General features: G+C 38.3%; 1 protein-coding gene across 2 annotated transcripts in view; it reads right to left on the minus strand.

Moving 5' to 3' along the window:
- The window catches only part of gprs (speckle type BTB/POZ protein), a 119,680-nt gene that overhangs the window by 83,386 nt on the left and 11,213 nt on the right, over positions 1-25,081 (minus strand). For both annotated transcript variants that reach the window (XM_089090129.1, XM_089090130.1), the window contains exon 4: positions 17,168-17,282. In XM_089090129.1, the coding sequence (XP_088946255.1) occupies positions 17,168-17,282 (115 nt within the window). The remainder of the gene's footprint in view (positions 1-17,167; positions 17,283-25,081) is intronic.

A 25,081-nucleotide genomic window follows, 5' to 3' on the forward strand; every position in this document is an offset into this window, starting at 1 on the left:
TGGAGTGACTAGTGCCCTTTTTAATAGTCGAAAGTGATTGGAGGGCAAATAGTCCCCCCACGCCCATCAATCGCCCAAACACATCCAATCAAAATATTGAGATAGCCATTTTGCTCAGCGTAGTTGATTTCCAGATGGAAAATATGTTTTTGAGGAGGACACTCCCCCACAACCCTCGGGGCGAGGGTTTTAAGTTATGCAACTTCTTCGATACTTCGTATCGAAGGAGTTGTCGTAGAAACTTCGAAAAGGGCTCATTCGATTGGAAATCGGAGTGGCTTGTGCCCTTTTTAATAGTCGAAAGTGATTGGAAGGCAGCTATCACCCCTTCCACACCCACCATTTCCCGAAACACGTCCTTCATGACAAGGATTGTAAGCTATGCCCTGGGGGCATATTAGGTTTCTATAAAAGCCGTTGTCCTAGAAACTTCAAAAAAGGCTCATTCGATTAGGATTTCAAAGGGCTAGTGCCCTTTTTAATTGTCGAAAGTGATTGGAGGGCAACTAGCCCCCCCCCCATCATTCCCCCAAACACATCCGATAAAAATTTTGAAATCGCCATTTTGTTCAGCGTAGTTGATTTCCAGATAAAAATATGTATTTGAGGAAGACACTCCCCCACAACCCTCGGGGCAAGGGTTGTAAGTTATGCCCTGGGGGAATATAAGGTTTTTATAGAAGTCGTTGTGGTAGAAACTTCAAAAAACGTTCATTTGATTGGAAATTCAAAGGTCTAGTGCCACTTTTAATAGTCGAAAGTGATTGGAAGGCACCTAGCCCCCCCCCACGCCCACCATTACCCCAAACACATCCACTAAACATTTTGAGATAGCCAATTTGTTCAGCGTATTTGATTTCCAGACTGAAAATATGTTTTTGAGGATGACACTCCCCCAAAACCCTCGGGGCAAGGGTTGTAAGTTATAACCTGGGGGCATATAAGGTTTTATAGAACGCGTTGTCGTAGAAACTTCAAAAACGGCTCATTCGATTGGAAATTGAAATGGCTAGTGCCCTTTTTAATAGTCGAAAGTGATTGGAAGGCAACTAATACCCCTTCCACCATTTCCCGCCTACCATTTCCCCAAACACATCCAATAAAAATTGTGAGATAGCCAATTTGTCCCACGAAGTTCAAAGTTCAGGAAATTATACCTTCGAGCAGGACACTCCCCCCCACAGTCTACAAGGCAAGGGTTATAAGTTATGCCCTGGGGGCATATAAGGTTTTTATTGAAATGTTTGTCGTAGAAACTTGAAAAAGGTCTCATTTGAGTGGAAACTCACTTGGCGATTACTCTTTATAACTTTCGAGATGAATTGGAGGACAACTAACCCCCCCCCCTCTCATACTCACCTTTTCCAGAAACACATCCAATACAAACTTTGTGATAATCTTTCTGTTTAAGATTGTCGATTGTTTCAGAAATTAGGTCTTTAAGGACGACAACCCCTCCCCCCATAGCCCTCAGGGCAAGTTTTGCCCTGGGGGCATATAAAGTTTTTATTGGAAGCGTTGTTGTAGAAACTTCAAAAGGGCTCATTCAATTGGAAATTGAAAGGGCTAGTGCCTTTTTCATAGTTTAAAGTGATTGGATAGCGACTAACGACCCTCTCACGCCCACCATTTTCTCTAACACATCCAATCAAAATTTTGATATACCCATTTTGTTCAACGTAGTTGAAAGTTCTGGAAATTAGGTCTTTTAGGATGATAAGCCCCTCAGAGCCCTCAGTGCAAGGGTTGTAAGTTATACCCTGGGGTCATATAAATTTTTTATTGAAAGCCTTGTCGTAGAAACTTCAAAAGAGCTCATTCAATTTGATATTGAAAGGGCTAGTGCCTTTTTTAATAGTTGAAAGTGATTAGATAGCGAATAACGCCCCTCTCACGTCCACCATTTTCCAAAACACATCCAATCAAAATTGTGAGATATCCATTTTGTTCAACGTAGTTGAACGTTCTGGAAATTAGGTCTTTTAGGATGATAACCCTCTCAGAGCCATTTTCCAGGCTAAATCATCGGCAAGAAATTTTATGGAGGGGGGATTTTCAACGAGGATGGAATTGGCGGAGGGAATTTTATGGCTGAGTGTTTTTTTTTGTGGGAGAAACTTTCCACGGAGTAGTTTCCCGTAGGGGTCGAAGTTTCTCATAAAGGGTGAGCCACATTTACCGGCAATATTTGAAAAACGAACAGAGGGAAAACCCCATAAAAGTCAAAGAATGTTCATGAAAATCACACCATCAGATTCAGCATATCAAAGGACCCTACTGTAGAGGTTTCAAGCTCCTTTCTGCAAAATGTGGAATTTCGTAATTTTTTTTTTTTGCCAGAAGAAAGATCACGGATGTTTTTATTTATTTTTTTTTTTTTTTTGCTTTTTCCAGAGGTGGTGGTATCGAACCAATGGTCTTAGAACATCGGGAGAGGGCTCATTTGAACGGCAATTAATAGTTCTAGTGTCCTTTTTGAGTGGCCAAAAAGATTGGAGGGCAACTAGCCCCCCTCCCACGTCCCTTTTTTCCCAAAATTGTTTGATCAAAATTTTGAGATAGCCATTTTATTCAGCATAGTTGAGTGGTCCTAAATCTATGCCTTTGGAAATAACATGACCCCTCACAGCCCCTGGGGATGGGTCCTTAAGTTGTAAAATTTGCCCTTTGTTTACGTATAGTATTTGTTATTGGGAAGCATACAGACTTTTTTTTGGCGAGGATTTTATTTTTTAGACTTTTATTTTTTCTTTGGGACGGGGGAGGGTGGATTTTGTGCTTGGGGGGATTTCCATGGGTATAATTTTCTGTGGAGGGGGAAATTTCCAGGGGTGAACATTCTAGGGAAATTTTTACACTTGGGGATCTGACAGAATTCCTATACAAAATTCTTTTTATTTGTCTTACTTTCTTTTTGCCAACTCAATTTTGCATGTGGCGATGTTCTGGGACAGTTGTCCCGGGAAAATTTTCAGTGTGTTTAGATATCCAGGAAAAAAATTCCATGGAAAAGGAGATTCCTAGTGATTAGAAAAATGATTAGACCTTAAAACATTTTTTAAGGATAATTTTCCAGGATAAATCGTCGGCAAGAAATTTTATGGAGGGGGGATTTTCAACGAGGATGGAATTGTCCGGTGGGAATTTTATGGGTGAGTGTGTATTTTTTGTGGGAGAAACTTTCCACGGAGTAGTTTCCCGTAGGGGTGGAAGTTTCTTATAGAGGGTGAGCCACATTTACCGGCAATATTTGAAAAAAGATCAGAAATTAAGTAAAAAAAACAAGTTTTTCAACTGAAAATAAGGTGCAACAATAAAAATCAAAACGAACAGAAATTCTTCCGTATAAGAAGGGGTTGCCTTCCTCCTTTTTACCTTGCTCTTTACGCTAAAGTTTGACTGTTTTCCCCAATTTTTTGAAGAACGACTCCTGAAACACATGGACTGTTTAATTAAAATAGGAAGCTTTTTTAAAAGTGCTAAATACTTTAGCGTGAAGAGCAAAGTAACAAGGAGGGGACAACCCCTTTATATACGTAATCATTTCTGTTCATTTTGTATTTTAATGTTGTTCCTGACTCTCAGCTGAAAAAAAACTTGTTTCTTTATTTAATTTCCATTCAACGGCTCTGATGTTTGAGCCGTCAGGCTTAAAGAATGGGACGACAGAAAGTCACACTTTAGTGTAAAGAGCAGGGGGTTGAGGAGGAGGACAGCCTCCCTCGTATACGAAATAATTTTTGTTTGTTTTAAGTTTCAATTTAGCTCTTTACTTTCATTTGATAAAAATTTGTTTTTTTTAATTTTACAGAAGAAATACAATTTTCAGGACAATGATTACCAATGAATGATTAACATTGTATTTACATTTGATGATGGTAGAGGCGAACTTTTTCTGAAGTTTTGCCTTAGTTTTTGTGGTTTATATATATATATATATATATATATATATATATATATATATATATATATATATATATATATATATATATATATATATATATATATATATATATATATATATATATATATATAAACTGTAGAAACCATCACAAATTATGTGTTATTCTTTAAAAACATAAATTTGAATAGTTTAGAGCTATTGAAGAAAACAAGTAAAAATCAAACAAAATATTTAACTCAAACTTAAGAATGAACAAAAACTACTACAGACTTTAGCTTGTTTACTACATTCCCCCCCTCCCCTAACCGGAAAAGGTATAAAAAATTTTAAAATTTGTTTATATATAAAACTATATGCGCCATCAAAGCACATTTTTTATTCCTTAAAACCATAAACTTCAATAGCTTAGAGCTATTTTCTCTTATAGTTAGGACTGAAAGAGTTTAGAAGTTTAAACACTAGCTGCAAGAGATACCATATTTAGACAGTAAAAACATATTTTTAATTTGGGTTTATTTCCTGTGTTATCTTTTTCTTACTGATAGAGGTTGGAAGTTGATTTCCTCATACCAAAGGGTTTAAGCGAATCCCTATAAACTCTCACCTAATCGGCCATCTATACGCGCACAGATTTAGCATATCTATGGTAGAAGCTAAAATATCATTAGATATATGGTATGATTAGATATATGGTAGAAGCTAAAATATGATTAGATGACATTTTGTTCACATTTTTTGGTATAACGGAAAGTATTTGTTAAACTAAATAACATTCTGGATGTAAAGTTTTTAGCTGTCAAAAGGTTTGGACCTATGACCCGAACAAGACCATTTAGAATATACTACTGATTAAAAGAAAAAGTTAAGAAGCTTTTACAGTCAACCAGCAATACACTGTAAGGATTTCTCTTTATAGTGATTACTGTTTAATAAATATTTTCGCAAAGCTTCAATAAGTTATTATATATTTGCTTAACATGGGATTGAGCGAACCTTTAGTTGGGTTGAGCGAATATCAAACTGAAAATGCAGATTGTATAACTCAATGTTCCATCAAATACTTGTATTAGCAAGAGGGTGTTCTAGTGTTAAGATCGACATAAATAAACACTTTGACCACACTGGTTATTCATTACGTTTGATGACGGACGAGAAATATAAAAATTATTAAGAAAACCAAGAGAAACATGGTGATTTTCCGCCAGTTGAAAAACGAGGCGAAAAGACAAGATAGATGTTTCTGCAAAGAAATCCGTCAATCCGTCCAGTGCTCAAACACAGAAAAAAAATCTTCTTAAGTAGAACCTAACAAAAGATTACTTTTTTTTGCAGTTTAAAACAAGTTTCACTATAATCATCAAAAACCATATGGTAAAATGTTCTCAAAGAGAGAATTAGCAGGGAGGATTAAAAAAAGTATATTCAATACATCTTCGATCTTCCTGACCCACATTTCCTTGCTAATCCTCCCTTTGAGGACAGCCTAGGAAATGGTTGTTAGTAATTTATTTCATAAGTATTAGAATATCAGACATTACCTTTTAGGCGTGGAGAAATAGTGTTTTATCAAGTAGTTCCGCATAAGTGCTATTCAAATAGTTTTGTTAGCTCCATTTTTTTTCCTGGGGAGACTCGATGTCGTCATAAGGACAATTCGAAATATCCAATTAAACAATTTTGTAAATTCTTAATTCTCGAAAGATTTTGAAAAAAAAACAAAAAAAAACAATTAAAGCCTGCAGAAAAAAAACAACATAGGCATGGAAAGTACAAATTAATGAAGATAGTGTCAATGATTGTTTTCCCTTGTTAAACCAGTTTGTAACCTCCAATCAAATCAATTCATTTTGCAGCATGAAATCTCTTTTTGAAAATCATCACAGCATACCAAATGGTTCGAAAAATACATTCAAGCAGATAGTACTGAAAAAATTAGAATTAAAATCGAAACCATTAGAAATTAAAAAAATTAAATTAAAAAAAGTTAAATCAAATTAAAAAATGAATTAGATAAAGAAAAATTAAAAATCGCTCAGAAAAGAAATCTCTTATTGAGTTGTTTTGTGCTAATACATTAAGAACAAAACTTGGTAGCATGAAACTTTCTTAATTTTGGATCATGGCTGCATATTAGAAATATTAGAAATATTTAGTATTTCCAATGTTTCTAATTAGAAATATTTAATAATCACAAGAATCATCGCCACATGCAAAATTGAGTTGGCAAAAAGAAAGTAAGACAAATAAAAAGAATTTTGTATAGGAATTCTGTCAGATCCCCAAGTGTAAAAATTTCCCTAGAATGTTCACCCCTGGAAATTTCCCCCTCCACAGAAAATTATACCCATGGAAATCCCCCCAAGCACAAAATCCACCCTCCCCCTTCCCAAAGAAAAAATAAAAGTCTAAAAAATAAAATCCTCGCCAAAAAAAAGTCTGTATGCTTCCCAATAACAAATACTATACGTAAACAAAGGGCAAATTTTACAACTTAAGGACCCATCCCCAGGGGCTGTGAGGGGTCATGTTATTTCCAAAGGCATAGATTTAGGACCACTCAACTATGCTGAATAAAATGGCTATCTCAAAATTTTGATCAAACAATTTTGGGAAAAAAGGGACGTGGGAGGGGGGCTAGTTGCCCTCTAATCCTTTAGGCCACTTAAAAAGAGCACTAGAACTTTTAGTTTCAGTTCAAATGAGCCCTCTCCCGATGTTCTAAGACCATTGGTTCGATACCACCACCTCTGGAAAAAGCAAAAAAAAAAATAAATAAAATAAAACCATCCGTGATCTTTCTTCTGGCAAAAAAAAAAAATTACGAAATTCCACATTTTGCAGAAAGGAGCTTGAAACCTCTACAGTAGGGTCCTTTGATATGCTGAATCTGATGGTGTGATTTTCATGAACATTCTTTGACTTTTTTGGGGTTTTCCCTCTGTTCGTTTTTCAAATATTGCCGGTAAATGTGGCTCACCCTTTATGAGAAACTTCGACCCCTACGGGAAACTACTCCGTGGAAAGTTTCTCCCACAAAAATACACACTCAGCCATAAAATTCCCTCCGGACAATTCCATCCTCGTTGAAAATCCCCCCTCCATAAAATTTCTTGCCGATGATTTAGCCTGGAAAATGGCTCTGAGAGGGTTATTATGCTAAAAAACCTAATTTCTAGAACGTTCAGCTACGTTGAACAAAATGGATATCTCAAAATTTGGATTTGATGTGTTTTGGAAAATGGTCGGCGTGAGAGGGGCGTTAGTCACTATCCAAGCACTTTCAACTATTGAAAAAAGCACTAGTCCTTTCAATTTCCAATTGAATGAGCTCTATTGAAGTTTCTACGACAAGGCTTTCAATAAAAACTTTATATGACCCCAGGGCATAACTTACAACCCTTGCACTGAGGGCTCTGAGGGGGTTTTCATTCTAAAAGACCTAATTTCCAGAAATTTCAACTACGTTGAACAAAATGGATATATCAAAATTTTGATTGGATGTGTTTGGGAAAATGGTGGGCGTGAGAGGGTCGTTAGTCACAATCCAATCACTTTCAACTATGAAAAAGGCACTAGCCCTTTCAATTTCCAATTGAATGAGCCCTTTTGAAGTTTCTACAACAACGCTTCCAATAAAAACTTTATATGCCCCCAGGGCAAAACTTGCCCTGAGGGCTATGGGGGGAGGGGTTTTCATCCTTAAAGACCTAATTTCCAAAACTTTCAACTACTTTGAATAAAATGGTTATCTAAAAATTTTGATTGGATGTGTTTGGGGAAAAGGTGGGCGTGAGAGGGGGGGGTAGTTGCCCTCAAATCACTTTCGACTATTAGAAAGGGCACTAGCCCACTGAATTTCAAATCAAATGAGCCCTTTTTCAAGTTTCTACGACAAACATTTCAATAAAAACCTTATTTGCCCCCAGGGCATAACTTATAACCCTTGCCTTGTAGACTGTGGGGGGAGTGTCCTGCTCGAAGGTATAATTTCCTGAACTTTAAACTTCGTGGGACAAATTGGCTATCTCAAAATTTTTATTGGATGTGTTTGGGGAAATGGTGGGCGTGGAAGGGTTGTGAGTTGCCTTCCAATCACTTTCGACTATTAAAAAGGGCACTAGCCATTTCAATTTCCAATCGAATGAGCCGTTTTTGAAGTTTCTACGACAACGCGTTCTATAAAACCTTATATGCCCCCAGGTTATAACTTACACCCCTTGCCCCGAGGGTTTTGGGGGAGTGTCCTCCTCAAAAACATATTTTAAGTCTGGAAATAAAATACTCTGAACAAATTGGCTATCTCAAAATTTTGAGTGGATGTGTTTGGGGGAATGGTGGGCGTGGGGGGGCTAGTTGCCTTCCAATCACTTTCGACTATTAAAAGTGGCACTAGACCTTTGAATTTCCAATCAAATGAACGTTTTTTGAAGTTTCTACCACAACGACTTCTATAAAAACCTTATATTCCCCCAGGGCATAACTTACAACCCTTGCCCCGAGGGTTGTGGGGGAGTGTCTTCCTCAAATACATATTTTTATCTGGAAATCAACTACGCTGAACAAAATGGCGATTTCAAAATTTTTATCGGATGTGTTTGGGGGAATGATGGGGGGGGGGCTGGTTGCCCTCCAATCACTTTCGACAATTAAAAAGGGCACTAGCCCTTTGAATTCCTAATCGAATGAGCCTTTTTTGAAGTTTCTAGGACAACGGCTTTTATAGAAACCTAATATGCCCCCAGGGCATAGCTTACAATCCTTGTCATGAAGGACGTGTTTCGGGAAATGGTGGGCGTGGAAGGGGTGATAGCTGCCTTCCAATTACTTTCGACTATTAAAAAGGGCACAAGCCACTCCAATTTCCAATTGAATGAGCCCTTTTCGAAGTTTCTACGACAACTTCTTCGATACGAAGTATCGAAGAAGTTGCATAACTTAAAACCCTCGCCCCGAGGGTTGTGGGGGAGTGTCCTCCTCAAAAACATATTTTCCATCTGGAAATCAACTACGCTGAACAAAATGGTTATCTCATAATTTTGATTGGATGTGTTTGGGGGAATGATGGGCGTAGGGGGAGGTGCTATTTGCCCTCCAATCACTTTCGACTATTAAAAAGGGCACTAGTCACTCCAATTTTCAATCGAATGAGCCCTTTTTGAAGTTTCTACGACAACTCCTTCGATACGAAGTGCCAGGGTATGGAGAAAGAACAAAAAAAATACATTGTGCCCGCATCGTTCTTTACTTAGGCAGCGCTATCGCGCTGCCTATGATTAATTAAAAAAAATTCAACAAAATAAGTTTTTAAAAAAGTAAAGAACTCTATTAAACCAAAATGAACAAATTAGAATCAAATAATCTACCACGAATACAACTACCATAAATCAGTATCAATAAATAAATGAAACCCAACACAAACAGAAATTAAAATGAATAAGAGTCAAACTCAAAACGAGCAGAAATTAATATGAGTAGGGTTCTAAACCCAGAGTTTTCTAAAACCCAGAACATAATTTGTACTCTACTGAAAAAAAATCCAAATAAATTTACCGAAAAATAACTGCATTGTCAGTTTAATATATATATATATATATATATATGCAGATATTTATTCCTTAAAGTCTTGATTGGATTTTGATTTCTTAAAGTTAGACAAGTGAAAACAACTAAAAGAATTTTTCAATAAAGTATAAATCATATTTTATCTTTCAGAAGGCTTGGGGTTTAGAACCTTACTCATAATAATTTCTGTTCATTTTAAGTTTAACTCTTATTTATTTTAATTTGTGTTTGTTTTGTGCTTTATTTATTTATTGATAAAGATATGTGTTAATTGTATTCTTGTTAGATTATTTGATTCTATTTTTGTTCATTTTGGTTTAATGGAGTTCTTTATTTTTTTTAAACTCATTTTGTTGAAAAAAATTTTTTAAATTAATTTCTGTTCGTTTTATTTTGACATAGTTTTTTTTCAGGGAGAAAGACTGAGCCTCTTCTAAAGTTAAACAACCGTCCCTTTCATAAAAACCTTAAATATCTCCTGGGCATAGCTTACAACCCTTGCCCCTAATCTCTGGGGATTGTTCCAACCCCAAAGGCCTTGTTGTATGATGTTTAGACCATTTTGAATAGAATAGCTATCCCAAAGTTTCTATTAGATGCATTTCTGGACAATACGACGTGTGTTTGGGGAGTTGGGTAGCTGCCCTCCGAGCACTTTGACTCTTGAAAAGATCACTACATCGGCGGATTACCAATCCAATGAGCCCCCTCCGAAGTTTATGTGACCAAGCTTTCTATAAAAACCTTATATGCCCCCAGGACATAACTTACCACCCTTACCCTAAGGGCTGGGTGTTTTATTATCCTCAAAGACGTAATTTCTAGACCGTTCTGATACGCTGAACAAAATGGCTATCTCAAAATTTGGATTAGAAGTGTTTGGTGAAATTATGGGCGGTTGGGCATTTGCCCTTTGATCACTTTCTAATAATAAAAAAGGCAATAGTTTTCTCAATTTCCAATCAAATGAGCCCTTTTTGAGGCCTCTGCGACACAATTTTCTAAAAGAACCTTATTTGCCCCAAGTGCATAACTAAGACCCTAGTCCTGAGGGCTATGGGGGGAGGATTGTCATTCTTAAAGACCTAATTTCCAGAACTTTCCACTACCTTGAACAAAATGGCTATCTCAAAATTTTGATTGGATGTGTCTGGGGAAATGATGGGCGTGAAAGGGGGCTAGTTACCCTCCAATCTCTTTTGACTATTAAAAAGCGCAATAGCCTCCCAATTTCCAATTGAATGTGCCCCTTTGAAGTTTCTAAGACAACCCTATCTATACAAACCTTTTATTCCCCTAGGGTATAACTTACGACCTTTGCTCAGGGGGGTTTCAATCCTCAAAAACATAATTTCCAGAACTTTCAACTACGTTGAACAAAATTGCTATCTCAAAACTTTGATTGGATGTATTAGGGAAAACTTGGTTTGACTTCCCCCTTTAGCGGGGAAGGGGGAATGGAAAACAGTATTCTTAAGAGTTGTGCGATATGGCTAGTCAAAATGTTGCCCCCCAAGGTTTTTTGACTCGATGATTTACAAAACATGGTATTAGATTCGTATCTTGGTTTTCTGCAGTGTTTTCACCTTAGGGGACTTCCGAATACGTGGGCAGATTTACTTCGACTATATAATAGAAACATAAAACAAAACTAAATGTAAAAAATTAAACACATCTGGTAACTTCAGTAATCACAGCAAAATATGATTACGGTTTTGATTGAACTAAAAAGGATAAAATCAAGGATCTGTACTAAACATCGTCATCTTCGTCGTTATCACCAAAAACATCTTTATTGGAATACACAATCCCTTGGAGGTCTTTGCAAGCAAGTGTGCAAGGCAATCCATTTTTTTGCCAACTACAGCCTCATCTGTCACAGTTGGAACGCATGCAGCTGCAACGAATCACATTTAGCAGATGAGGCGGAGTAGGTCCGATGTCTGTCATGATTGGAGTGAGGCGTCCGTCACGTAATCGCCAACCCCAATCTTTCGGGTCGAGTTCTGACGCAGTATTGCGCCATTCCGTTACCTGATAGAAGACTCTAAAAGAATGAAATTTCACAGCCGATGGAGTTGGTGAAAGTCTCTCTGGGTTCAAAACAGTTGATGTCTTTGAGCTGTTCAGTTTCTTAGGAAAAATCCTGTGCCTACCTTTGCTGAGACCCTCCCCTTTCTTAGCCTTGTAGAAAAACAGCAAAATCTTTTCACCGGCTTGCTGGACTTCTTCCTTCGTACAGCGCGGATTAAGGAATACTCCAGAGTTATTCCTAAATTCTTCATGGCTTTTTAGGAATGGCAGGACAGCCTGCTTTCCTTTCCCAAACAAACGGGGCGTCGTGTTGCAACCAAGAAAAGCGTGGTCAACAAGAATAGAGTGACAAAACTGTTCCAGCTCTCTTTTGATAAAGTTGATGTGCCAATATTTAGCTGGCAGCGCTCTTGACTTGGTACTGGTTTCGAAGTAGAGATCCCTGGCTTTCGGAGGCAAGTGATGGAGGAGAATAATCAATAAATCAGTGTCGTTTCCAACTACTGCGGTTACCTTTCCCTTGGCCGCATTAACACCTGTTATTGCCATCAGAATGTCCGCATCTCTCTCTGCATGAAGGACAGTGAAGCCTGCTTGGACAAGCTTCTTATCAATAGCTCGAATAGTGTTTTGCTTATTGTTGGGATTCCACAATAAGTCCTCCTTCTTCCTTTGCATCTTCAAAATCAGTGTAAAAGCTAGGTGACATCTTTGGTAGACGGACTAATACTTCTGTGTCACGAATGAAACTTAACTCTTGCAAGTTTGTGTTTCCTTTTCTCCATGGAATATGCTGGAGCGGCCATCCACCACCGATCACGTATTTATGCGGCTTTTTTTATAGGACGTTCACAGGTTCTGCCTTTACTAATTTTCAAATAGCTTTCGCTAGCTCCGCTTTACCTCGCTGTCGCGGCAGGCTTGGCGATTCGAAAAGGGCAGTAGGATAGCAGGAGAGTTCGAATCTGAGTGTTTCTTCCATATCCCCTCCGGTAGTAGTTGCCGCTGCTGCAAGACGTCAGAACAGAAGACTTGCGTCAATTTGTATATCTTCACCGTCAGCTGCGGAAGTGTTGCCTTGATATGCAATCGTAATCACTTTGCTTTTGCGCTTGAAAATGTAGCGATCGGCACCGGCGTCGTCCATTGACTTCAGAATTTCTTTTCCTATCGCCTTTGCTGCATCCGCGTTGATATCTCTTGCAGCTGTTATAGCATTTGATATATTGCACTGCGTTTAAAAGCTACTAAAGCCTTTACACCCTTTCTGTCTCTTTCTATCCGAGCTGGTCTTGCAGAAACGTGCTGGTCAGGTGACACGTACTCAACGCCGGTGAGTGACTGCATAAGCTCATTAATTTCAGCTCTCACTGGCATTGACATTGTCCAGATCAACCTTTGCGTCTCTCTCATTCCATTTCTTCTAGTGAGTCTCATGCTTATTTTCAGTGACCTCATCAATACTTGCTCAATTACTAAGTTGGGAGAGAGTCCAGCCCAAAATCTATCGCTTCTTTAAATGACAAACATCCCATCCGCGAGGTCTTTATACAGCTTACTGGTTACTTTCTTTCAGCTATTCCATTTGCTGAAGAAATATTCTCACCGATTTCGAATACAGGTTATGGCCTGCAGCTGTAAAGTAACGAAGCATCTCAGTGAGTGCTTGAAGATACTGCACCCAGTTTTCGGTCCGTTCTGCCCTGAAGGCCCTCTTAGGCAATCCTAAACTTTCTGAATGCTGAATCCATATTTTTGCAGTCCTGTTGTTCTTACTTTCTTTCAGCTATTCCATTTGCTGAAGAAATATTCTCACCGATTTCGTATACAGGTTATGGCCTGCAGCTGTAAAGTAACGAAGCATCTCAGTGAGTGCTTGAAGATACTGCACCCAGTTTTCGGTCCGTTCTGCCCTGAAGGCCTTCTTAAGCAATCCTAAACTTTCTGAATGCTGAATCCATATTTTTGCAGTCCTGTTGTTCTGCAGCGTGTCTTGAAACATCATAATTCACGTTTGGATTCGACGCACTACGTCTGCGTTGGATGCGTCTTCAAGGGTTACTTCCTCATTCAGTAGAGCAATACATATTGCCGAAGCTTCTGCAAAGTCTGTATGACTCGCACGTATGTCATCTGTGCAGTTGAAACCATACGATTTGCAAATGAGAATGATCTGCAATTCTGAGTTTATAAGCTCGAGCGCTCTCATGGCTGATGAAACAGCCTCACCACTAAGGATATGCTTAATGATGTTACCGGCATATAGGCATTCGAGCACTTCTTTTATTCCTGTTTCCGTCATCAAGTGCCCAATCGCTTCAAGAAAGCTCAGCACGGCAATGGAGACCACCGATCATTGGAACTGCTGCCTTGAGATGACTATGAGCAGGCTCAGCATTGATGGTGTTCATCGCTTTCATGCACGAAGGTTGGTCAAAAGTAACAACTGGTACCATTCCAGTGCTGGCGTGCTTTATCGGAGATAAAACGTAAGGTCGTGTATACACAAGAAAGATAGGAAGGATTATAGTCGATCATAGGCAGAAAAAATATCGACAAAGTGCCTTTGTATGACCCATGGTGAATTGGTGAATGATATCCACTCCATCCGACCCGTTTCGTGTCATGTATTCGAGCTTGCAAGCTAAAGTAGGTCAATGCCATCTATCTTGTCGTCGAAGGTGATGGTCGGGATGGGTTTGTACACAATACTGTTCTCCTGTTGGCTTCTATTGTAGGAGAAGAAAGGCACTTGTCCAACCTGTTGGAGTACTTCTAGGTTTACAACTGCTCTTGGGATTATAATTGGGAATCAGCCAAATTTTCTCAGGCGCGTAACTTTTAATGGGTAAGATTAAACTTGATGAAACTTATATATTTGAAATCAACATTAAAATCTGATTCTTTTGATGTATCTATTGGTATCAAAATTCCGTCTTTTAGAGTTTCGGTTACCATTGAGCCGGGTCGCTCCTTACTTACAGTTCGTTACCACGAACTGTTTGAAAAGAGTATCTTTGATCCAGGATCTCCATTAAAGCTTAGAGCATTAAGATGAAACTTCAGGGGAACGTTGAGAGGGATGCCAAACATAATCAAAACCCACTTATCATTGTTATTTATGAAAATTGAATATCAGCAATATCTAAGGAGTGGCTGAAGGTATTAGGTTGGAACTTATGAGTATTTTGAAGGGATTGTTGAGAGAGATTGGAGGGATTGGGAGCCAACTCCCTCGTATCTCTTTTTAGGCGCCCCTCTCCTCAACAATTGTCGAAATTTTGTAGCTGCCATTTTGTCAAAAGATCACTAGTCAAAAGATCTAATCACGATGCCTTCAGGGATACCATTTTGTTCATCATAGCTGAAAGACCCAATTACTATGCCTTTGGGTACAACATGGCCCCCTACAGCCCCTGGGGAAAGGTCTTGAAGTTATAAAAATTTCCCATTGTTTGCGCATAGTATTTTTTATTGTGAGGTAGGCATACATTTTTGGGTGGGGGGGGGGACCAATTTTCTGCTGGGGGGTTTTCCACGAGAGAACTTTCCAAGGAGAGAGAAGTTTCCAGGGAGTGAACTTGTCAAGGGGAGTGACACTGGAGGGATTTGCCAGAATTGTTATACAAAATTTTTTTTATATGTCTTGCTTTCTCTTTTCCGTCTCAATTTTACGAGCAGAGTGAATAAGAGTAATTGGCCCGGTTAAATTTTCACCAGGATTGAATTATTTAGAGGATATTTTCGTGGGAAGAGGGTTTCTCCGTGGAGGTGGGGCCAAAGTTTCCTGGCATTATTTAAAAAACGATCAGAAATTAAATAAAAAAACGAGTTTCTTCAATTGAAAGTAAGGAGCAACATGAAAAGTTAAAATTAACAGAAATTATTACGTATAGAATGAGGATTGCCCCCTTTCTCAACACCTTGCTCTTTACGATAAAGTTTGAATTTTGTCCCAATTCTTTAATAATGACTCCTGAAACACAAGGGCCATTTAATTAGAACAATAAGACGCTTTTTTAAAAGCACTAAGAAACATTAGTGTAAAGAGCGAGGTGTTGAGGAGGGGACAATCCCCTTTATATACCTAATAATTTATGTTCGTCTTAAGTTTTAATGCTGCTCCTTACTTTCAGTTGAAAAAACTTGTTTTTTTATTTAATTATATACATGCGCAAAAGTATATTTCTTGGACCCAACCAACGTTTTTATTAAAAGGATATTGTGGAAATTTGGTGAGATGTCATGTGGGTTTTTGGAGTTACCAAGGGTACAGAATGATTACAAACTGCATCCTGATCGGTTTTGACCTTTAAGTGGAGCATTTGATTCGAGACCGAATGATCCCTCTTCCCTTTTTTCTATGGTTAGATATATAAAAGGGTACTCCTTATCTTTTCTATATGATGGGATCGCGAAAACAACATGGGAGATAGGTCTCTCCTTACTAAGTCAACGCTGTTTTGTTGACTATAATTTGTAGTTCCACGAAGGAGTTCAAGCTGGACAATTTTTCTTGTAAGATTCTTTTTGAATATAATTTTTTTATCCATCATCTAGTGATACTGAGTGACTTACTTAGCATATAGTGATATGTTCAGCATATAGATATAGTGATAATCACTATAGTGATGATATAGTGATTTACTGAGCAGCCCCTAACCAGCCACTTTGACCCAATTAGTTTGTCATCTGATTTGAGCACGCAGGAAGGTTGAACCATCCCATCATTCATGCATATTTTATAACATCATCTGTTGTATCTTACGTAGTCTATATAAAAGTTTATGCCAAGTAATTTAAAGCGGGACTTATCAAGGTCTTTTTTCCCTTGGTTTTATGTTTGTTTTTGATTTCCCTTTCACGTGACATTGATAGATTAAAAAAAAAATAAATAAACGAGAGTACAAATTATTGAAATACTACATTAGTTTAAGCATAGCAAATTTATTTACCTATTTCTAATTATCCCTGGGTTTGTTTTATGCCAAAATGTAATTACATCCAAATGGCAAATCCGACACAGTAAACATTTTCAGAAGTAAGCGCGTACAGATTCTTAGATTGTTTCGTAAACAATTCCTATGAGCGGAGATTCTATTTCATTTTCCTTTACTTTTTCTAAATGTATATTTTTTGGAACCATTCCTTACATCACCAAGAATCGATACATTGAAAGCATCAAGCTTCGTCTGAAATCTAATGCTTTTTTTGAATTTCTCTCATCTGAACATCCTGGACACCTTTGAATATCTCCATAATGTGGAGCATCCTGCAAAACCATTCTGTTAAATGTGCATGCATTTTTTCTACTTATTCCTACAAACTCACCGTCACCCTTTTATTTGTTTTCGCCATATCTTATGAATTCCTCAGAAGCTTGAAGTCCTTTTGGTCTAATACCACGCAAAGATAGGGTATCCTAATTGTCCTTTTTCTTCTTTTGGATTTTTCTTATTTATAAATACCCTCTGTGTAAATAGAATAAGCGTATACTTATTCTATATATATACCTTGTTTCAACTACCCAGTTTAGTTTATGTATTATAAATTTCTATGCCGTGTTAATTAGATATAAAATTTCATACGAAGATGTAAAATCCTTAACCCTACTCCAGTCCAAATAAAGTAACTGAGTCATTTTTGTCTAAGGAGAAATGTTCTTACCTAAAAGGGTTCTCGGTTGAAGGGTAACACAGCCAGTATGAATATACTCTATCAACTGTCGGAAGACATCGGGTTCAAATTCCTCTACTATTAATGTGTTTTGTTGATTGGCACTCTGAAAAATTATAGAAAAATAAGATGAAGAGCCAGGCAAGAAATTATAGAGGGACTCTAGCCTTTCTTAGGGGCAGGATGGCATGATTTTACTATTATACTCGTATATATGCGTTCATTGTTAAGTGTGGCAATCGAACAACTAGGAAATTAAGCATTTGGTCCAAATAGCACAAGGAAGAGATACTAATCTAATGTTAAGAGAATAGATGTCTTCCTACACTTCAGAGTCACCAGGGAAGAGCTCCTAAGCTTTAAATTGCAGATTCCACAAATCCTCACTTTACTATATTCGGTATTTTTGGTATATTAGGTACTTCTTGGTCCATGGCCTTACAGCTGCAACCATAAATCATAGACAGCGCAATCGCGCTGCCTAAGTAAAGAACGATGTTGGCGCAATGTATTATTTTTTTTTTCATACCAGGGCACTACGTATCGAAGGAGTGTCGTAGAAACGTTAAAAAGGGCTCATTCGATTGGAAATTGGAATAGCTAGTGCCCTTTTTAATAGTTGAAAGTGATTGAAAGGCAAAAATCATCCCTACCACGCCCACCGTTTCCCCAAGCACATCCAGTCAAGATTTTAAGATAGCCATTTGGTTCAGCGTAGTTGATATCCAGATAGAAATTATCATTTTGAGGAGGACATTCCCCCACAGCCCTCAGGGCAAAGGTTGTATTTTATGCCCTGGGGGCATATAAGATTTTTATAAAAGGCTTCGTCGTAAAAACATAAAAAAAGGGCTCATGCGGATAGAAATTTATAGGACTAGTACCCTTGTTAATAGCCGAAAGTGATTGGAGGGCAACTAACCGCCCTCTCACGCACACCTTTTCCCCCAACACATCCAATCAAAACTTTGAGCTAGCCATTTTGTTCACGAAGTTGAAAGTTCTGAAAACTAGGTCTCTGAGGATGACAGCCCCCCCTCATAGCCCTCAGAGTAAGGGTTGTAAGTTATGCCCTGGGGGCATATAAGGTTTTTATAGAAAGCACTGTCGCAAAAACTTGAAAAAGGGCTCATTCGATTGGAAATTCAAAGGGCTAGTGCCTTTTTTAATAGTTGAAAGTAATTGGAAAACTAACCCCCTCTCAGGCCCACCATTCCCCCAAAAATTTTTGGGGGGCTTCATATCGAATTATTTTTTTCCCATACCAGGGTACTTTTTTTCCCATACTTTCCCATACCAGGTTGTCAGTTATGCCCTGGGGGCATATAAGGTTTTTTATAGAAAGCGTTGTCGTAGAAACTTCAAAAGGGCTCATTTTATTGGAAATTGAAATGGCTAGTGCCCTTTTTAATAGTCGAAAGTAATTAAAAGGTAACTAACACCCTTCCAAGCCCACCATTTATCCAGACACATCCAATCCAAATTTTGAGATAGCCATTTTATTCAAAGTAGTTGAATGGTCCGGAAATTATATCTTTGAGGATGACACTCCCCCCACAGCCCTCAAGGTAAGGGTTGTAAATTATGCTCGCCCTCAGGGCAAAGGTTGTATTTTATGCCCTTGGGGCATATAAGATTTTTATAGAAAGCGTTGTCTTAGAAACTTCAAAAAGGGCTCATTCGATTGGAAACTGAAATGGCTAGAGTCCTTTTTAATATTCGAAAGTGATTGGAGGGCAACTAAAACCCCTTCCATGCCCACCATTTTACCAAACACATCCAGTCAAAATTTTGAGATAGCCATTTTGTTCAACGCAGTTGAAAGGTCCAGAAATTATATCTTTGAGCTGGACACTCCCCCCACAGTCTTCAGGGCAAGGGTTGTAAGTTATGCCCTGGGGGCATATAAGGTTTTTATAGAAAGCACTGTCGCAAAAACTTGAAAAAGGGCTCATTCGATTGGAAATTCAAAGGGCTAGTGCCTTTTTTAATAGTAGAAAGTAATTGGAAAACTAACCCCCTCTCAGGCCCACCATTCCCCCAAAAATTTTTGGGGGACTTCGTATCGAATTATTTTTTTTCCCATACCAGGGTACTTTTTTTCCCATACTTTCCCATACCAGGTTGTCAGTTATGCCCTGGGGGCATATAAGGTTTTTTATAGAAAGCGTTGTCGTAGAAACTTCAAAAGGGCTCATTTTATTGGAAATTGAAATGGCTAGTGCCCTTTTTAATAGTCGAAAGTAATTAAAAGGTAACTAACACCCTTCCAAGCCCACCATTTATCCAAACACATCCAATCAAAATTTTGAGATAGCCATTTTGTTCAAAGTAGTTGAAAGGTCAGGAAATTATATTTTCGAGGATGTAAGTCCCCCAACAGCTCTCAGGGGAAGGGATGTAATTAATGCCCTGGGGGCACATAACGTTGTTATTGAAAGCTCTGTCGTATAAATTTGAAAAAGGGCTCATTTGAATGGATATTCAAACGGCTACTGCCCTTTTTAATAGCCAAACGTGATTACCCCCCTTTCTAACCCCCCTTTCTCGCTGACGTTTTCCCCAAACACATACAATCAAAATTTTTAGATAGCCATTTGTTCACATAGTTGAAAGTTCTGGAAATTAAGTCTCTAAGGATGAAAGCCCCCTCTCCCAGAGCCCTCAAAGCAAGGGTTGTAAGTTATGCCCTGGTGGCATATAAGGTTCTTAAGGAAAATGTTGTCGTAGGAACTTCAAAAAGGGCTCATTCTATTGAAAATTCAAAGGGATAGTGCCATTTTTAATAGTCGACAGTGATTGGAGGGCAACTAACCCCCCTCTCACGCCCACCTTTTCCCCAAACACATCCAATCAAATTTTTTGAGATAACCATTTTATTCATATAGTCGAAAGTTCTGGAAACTAGGTCTCTGAGGATGACAGCCCCCCCACCTCATAGCACTAAGGGGAAGGGTTGTAAGTTATGCCCTGGGGGCATATAAGGTTTTCATAGAAAGCTTTTATTCAAAAAGGGCTTATTCGATTGGAAATTAAAATAGCTAGTGCCCTTTTTAATAGTCGAAAGTGACTGGAAGGTAACTAACACCCCTTCCACACCCACCATTTATCCAGACACATCCAGTCAAAATTTTGAGATGGCCATTTTGTTCAACGCAGTTGAAAGGCCTGGAAATTATATCTTTGAGCTGGACAATCCCACCACAGTCTTCAGGGCAAGGGTTATAAGTTATGCCCTGGGGGCATATAAGGTTTTTATAGAAAGTGTTGTCGTAAAAACTAGAAAAAGGGTTCATTCGATCGTAAATTCAAATGGCTAGTACCCTTTTGAGTAGTTAAAAGTAATTGAAAGGCGACAAACCCTCCTCTCACGCCCACCATTCCCCCAAACAGATTCGGGGCAATTTTTTGGGGACCATTTAAAATAGTCAAAAGTGATTGGAGGGCAACTAACCCCCCTCTCACGCCCACCTATTCCCCAAACACATCCAAAAAAATTTTTGACATAGCCATTTTGTTGACATAGTTGAAAGTTCTGGAAACTAGGTCTCTGAGGATGACAGCCCCCTTCCCCACAGCCCTCAGGGTATGGGTTGTAAGTTATGCCTTGGGGGCATATAAGGTTTTATAGAAAGCGTTGTCGTAGAAACTTCAAAAAGCGCCCGTTCGTTTGGGTATTGAAAAGGCTAGCGTCTTCTTGCATTGTCAAAAGTGACTGGAGGGCAACTAACCCCCCTCTCACGCCCACCTTTTCCCCAAACATATCCAATCAAAATTTTTAGATAGCCATTTTGTTTGACGTAGCTAAAAAGTCCGGAAATTATATTTTTGAGGATGACACTCCCCCCGCAGCCATCAGGGCAAGGGTTGTATGTTATGCCTTGGGGTGTATAATTTTTTTTATAGAAAGCGTTGTCGTAAAAACTTCAAAAAGGGCTCATTCGATTGGAAATTGAAAGGGCTATTGCCCTTTTTAATAGTCGAAAGTGATTGGAGGGCAAGTAACCCCCTCTCACACCCACCATTTCCCCAAACACATACAATAAAAATTTTCAGATAGCCATTTTGCTCAACGTAGTTGTAAGTTGGAAATCAGGTCTTCGAGGATGACAACCCCCTCACAGCTCTCAGGGCAAGCGTTGTAAGTTATGCCCTGGGGGCATATACGGTTTTTATAGAAAGTGCTTTCGTAGAGACTTCAAAAAGGGTTCACTCGATTGGAAATTGAAAGGGCTAGTGTCGTTTTAATAGTCGGAAGTGGTTGGAGGGCAACTAACACCCCTCTCACACCCATCATTTCCCCAAACACATCCAGTCAAAGTTTTGAAATAGCAATTTTGTTCAACGTAGTTGAAATTTCCGGAAATTATGTCTTTGAGGATGACAACCCCCCAGGTCTCAGGGCAAGGGTGGTAAGTTATGCCCTGGGAGCTAATAAGGTTTTTATAGAAAGATTTGTCGTAGAAACTTCAAAAGGGCTCATTCGATTGAAAATTGAAAGAGCTAGTGCTCTTTTTAATAGTCAAAAGTGATTGGAAGGCTTTACATTTTCATAGGCAGCGCGATAGCCCTGCTTAAGTAAAGAACGATGTTGTCAGTTATGCCCCCCAGGCCTCAGGGCAAGGGTGGTAAGGTATGCCTTGGGAGCTAATAAGGTTTTTATAGATATCGTTGTCGTAGAAAGTTCAAAAGGGCTCATTCGATTGAAAATTGAAAGGGCTAGTGCCTTTTTTAATAGTTGAAAGTGATTGGAGAGCAACTAACGTCCCTCTCAAGCCCACCATTTCCCCAAAAACATCCAATTAAAATTTTGAGATAGCCATTTTGTTTAACGTAGTTGAAAGTCCTGGAGATTAGGTCTTTGAGGATGACAACCTCCTCACAGCCCTCGGGGCAAGGATTGTAATTTATGCTCTTGGAGCATATAAGGTGTTTATAGAAAGCGGTGTCGTAGAAGCTCAAAAAGGGCTCATTCGATTGGAAATTGAAAGAGCTTGTGCCCTTTTTAACAGTCGAAAGTGATTGGAAGGCTTGACATTTTCATAGGCAGTGCAATAGCGCTGCCTAAGTAAAGAAGGATGTTGGCACAATATTTATTTTTTTACCATCATACCCGGGCACTTTGTATCGAAGGAGTTGTCGTAGAAACTTCGAAAAGGGCTCATTCGATTGAAAATAGAAAGGGCTAATGCCCTTCTCAATAGTCGAAAAGGATTGGAGGGCAACAAGTCCCCCTGCCACGCCCATCCTTCCATTTGCCCATTATGTTTAAAAACTAAATGTTGCCTTAAGATTAAATCAAAATGCACTGGGTTAATGCTAATTCCCAATAAGGCATCTCAGCAGTATCCCGAGAACGACTGAGGGTATTATGTTCCAACTTTCGGGGCTACTTCTAAATCGAAATAGCTTAAGTGCATCCTAGCTATCAAAGAAAGTAAACAGATTTTTTTGCGAATGGTATCATTTCAGGTCAACTAGAGGAGGTACGAAACTAAATTAAACACTACTATTTGTGTCCAGATTTTTAAAAAGGTGTATGTTGTTAAAAATTGCTGAAAATTTTCTTCCAGCATACAAATAGGAGACCAAACTATAAAGTCTTAAAAAAACGAAAAGATTTAAATAATTATTTTTTTCCCTGAAAAGACTATGTTAATATAAAAATAACAGAAATAATTCAAAAAACTTTTTACACAAAATAAGTTTGTCAAAGAAAAGTAAAGAACTCCATTAAATCAAAAATCAACAAAAATAAAATCAAATAATCTACCAAGCGTGAAACTACCACAAATCAGCATCGATAAATAAATGAAACCCACAATGAACAGAAACTACAATAAATAACCGAGTCAAACTAAAAAAGAGCAGAAATTAACATGAGTAGGGCTCAAAACCCCTATGCTTTCCCAAGGCCTGAACATAATCTGCCATTTACTGAAAAATAAAAAAAATACAAATGAATGTGCATTGTCAGTTTAATATACATATACTGATATTTAGTAATCAAAATGTTATTTGATTTATTAAAGTTATAAAAGTAAAAACATTTATACTTTTTCAGTAAAGTCATAAAGTGCAAATGATACAATAATACAATAATACCCGCATCCCTCTTTACTATAAAAATGTCAAGCCTTCCAATCACTTTCGACTATTAAAAAGGGCACCAGCCTTTTCAATTTCCAATTGAATGAGCCCTTTTTGAGTTTCTACGTCAACACTTTCTATAAACACCTTATATGCTCCCAGGCCATAAATTATAACCCTTGCCCTGATGGCTGTGAGGGGGTTCTTCAAAGACCTAATTTTCAGAACTTTCAACTACGTTGAAGAAAATTCGTTCAACTATTAACCCTTGCCCGGGCACTTTCAACCCTTGCCCGAGGGAGGGGGGATTAATTCTCAAAGCCCTAATTTCTAGAACTTTCAACTACGTTGAAGAAAATTGTTATCTCAAAATTTTGATTGGATGTGTTTGGGGAAACATTGGGCATGAGAGGGGGGTTAATAGCCCTCCAATCACTTCGGACTATTTAAAAGGGGATTAGTCCTTTCAATCTCCAATCGAATAAGCCCCTTTTTAAGTTTCTACTACAATGCTTTCTATATAAACCTTATATGCCCCAGGGCATAACTTACAACCCTTGACCTGAGGGCTGTGAGAGGGTTGTTCATCATCAAAGACATAATTTCCGGACGTTCCAACTACGTTGAACAAAATGGCTATCCAAAAATTTTGATTGGAAGTGTTTAGGGAAGTGGTAGGCGTGAGAGGTAGGTTACTTGTCATCCAATCACTTTCCTCTATTAAAAAGGGAACTAGCCGTTTCAATTTCCAATCGAATGATTCCTATTTGAAGTTTCCACGACAACACTTTCTAAAAAAAAAAAACTTATATGCCCCCAGGACATAAATTACAACCCTTGCTCTGAAGGCTGTGAGAGGAGTGTCATCCTCAAAGACATAATTTCCAGACTTTTTAACTATGTCGAACAAAATGGCTATCTCAAAATTTTTATTGGATGCGTTTGGGGAAATGGTGTGTGAGAGAGGGCTGTTAATTATCCTCCAATCACTTTCAACTATTAAAAAGGACACAAGCCCTTCTAATTTATAATAGAATGAGCCTTTTTCGAAGTTTCTATAACATTACTATCTATAAAGACCTTATATGCCCCCAGGGCATAAATTACAACCCTTGCTCTGAAGGCTGTGAGAGGAGTGTCATCCTCAAAGACATAATTTCCAGACTTTTTAACTATGTCGAACAAAATGGCTATCTCAAAATTTTTATTGGATGCGTTTGGGGAAATGGTGTGGGTGAGAGGGCTGTTAATTATCCTCCAATCACTTTCAACTATTAAAAAGGACACAAGCCCTTCTAATTTATAATCGAATGAGCCTTTTTTGAAGTTTCTACAACATCACTATCTATAAAAACCTTATATGCCCCCAGGGCATAACTTACAACCCTTGCCCCTAGGGCTTTGAGGGGGTTTTTATCCTCAAAGACCTAGTTTCTAAAAATTTTAGCTACGTTGAACAAAATAGCTATCTAAAAATGTTGATTGGATGTGTTTGGGGAAAAGGTGGGCGTGAGAGGGGGTTTAGTTGCCCTCAAATCACTTTTGACTATTAAGAAAGGCACAAACCACTCCAATTTCCAATTGAATGAGCTCTTTTTGAAGTTTCTACGACAACTCCTTCGATACGAAGTGCCCTGGTCTAAGACCTAGAAAATAATAAATAAATAATAATACATTGTGCCAACATCGTTCTTTACTTAGGCAGCGCTATTGCGCTGCCTATGATTTCTGTTCGATTTTGGTTTCATTTATTTATCGATGCTGATTTGTGGTATTTTCACGCTTGGTGGATTATTTGATTTTGTTTCTGCTTAT

This window comes from Artemia sp. Qi Xiang Cuo, chromosome 6 (genome assembly GCF_049724085.1).
Source record: "Artemia sp. Qi Xiang Cuo chromosome 6, ASM4972408v1, whole genome shotgun sequence".
In the NCBI taxonomy this organism is placed as follows: Eukaryota; Metazoa; Arthropoda; class Branchiopoda; order Anostraca; family Artemiidae; genus Artemia; species Artemia sp. Qi Xiang Cuo.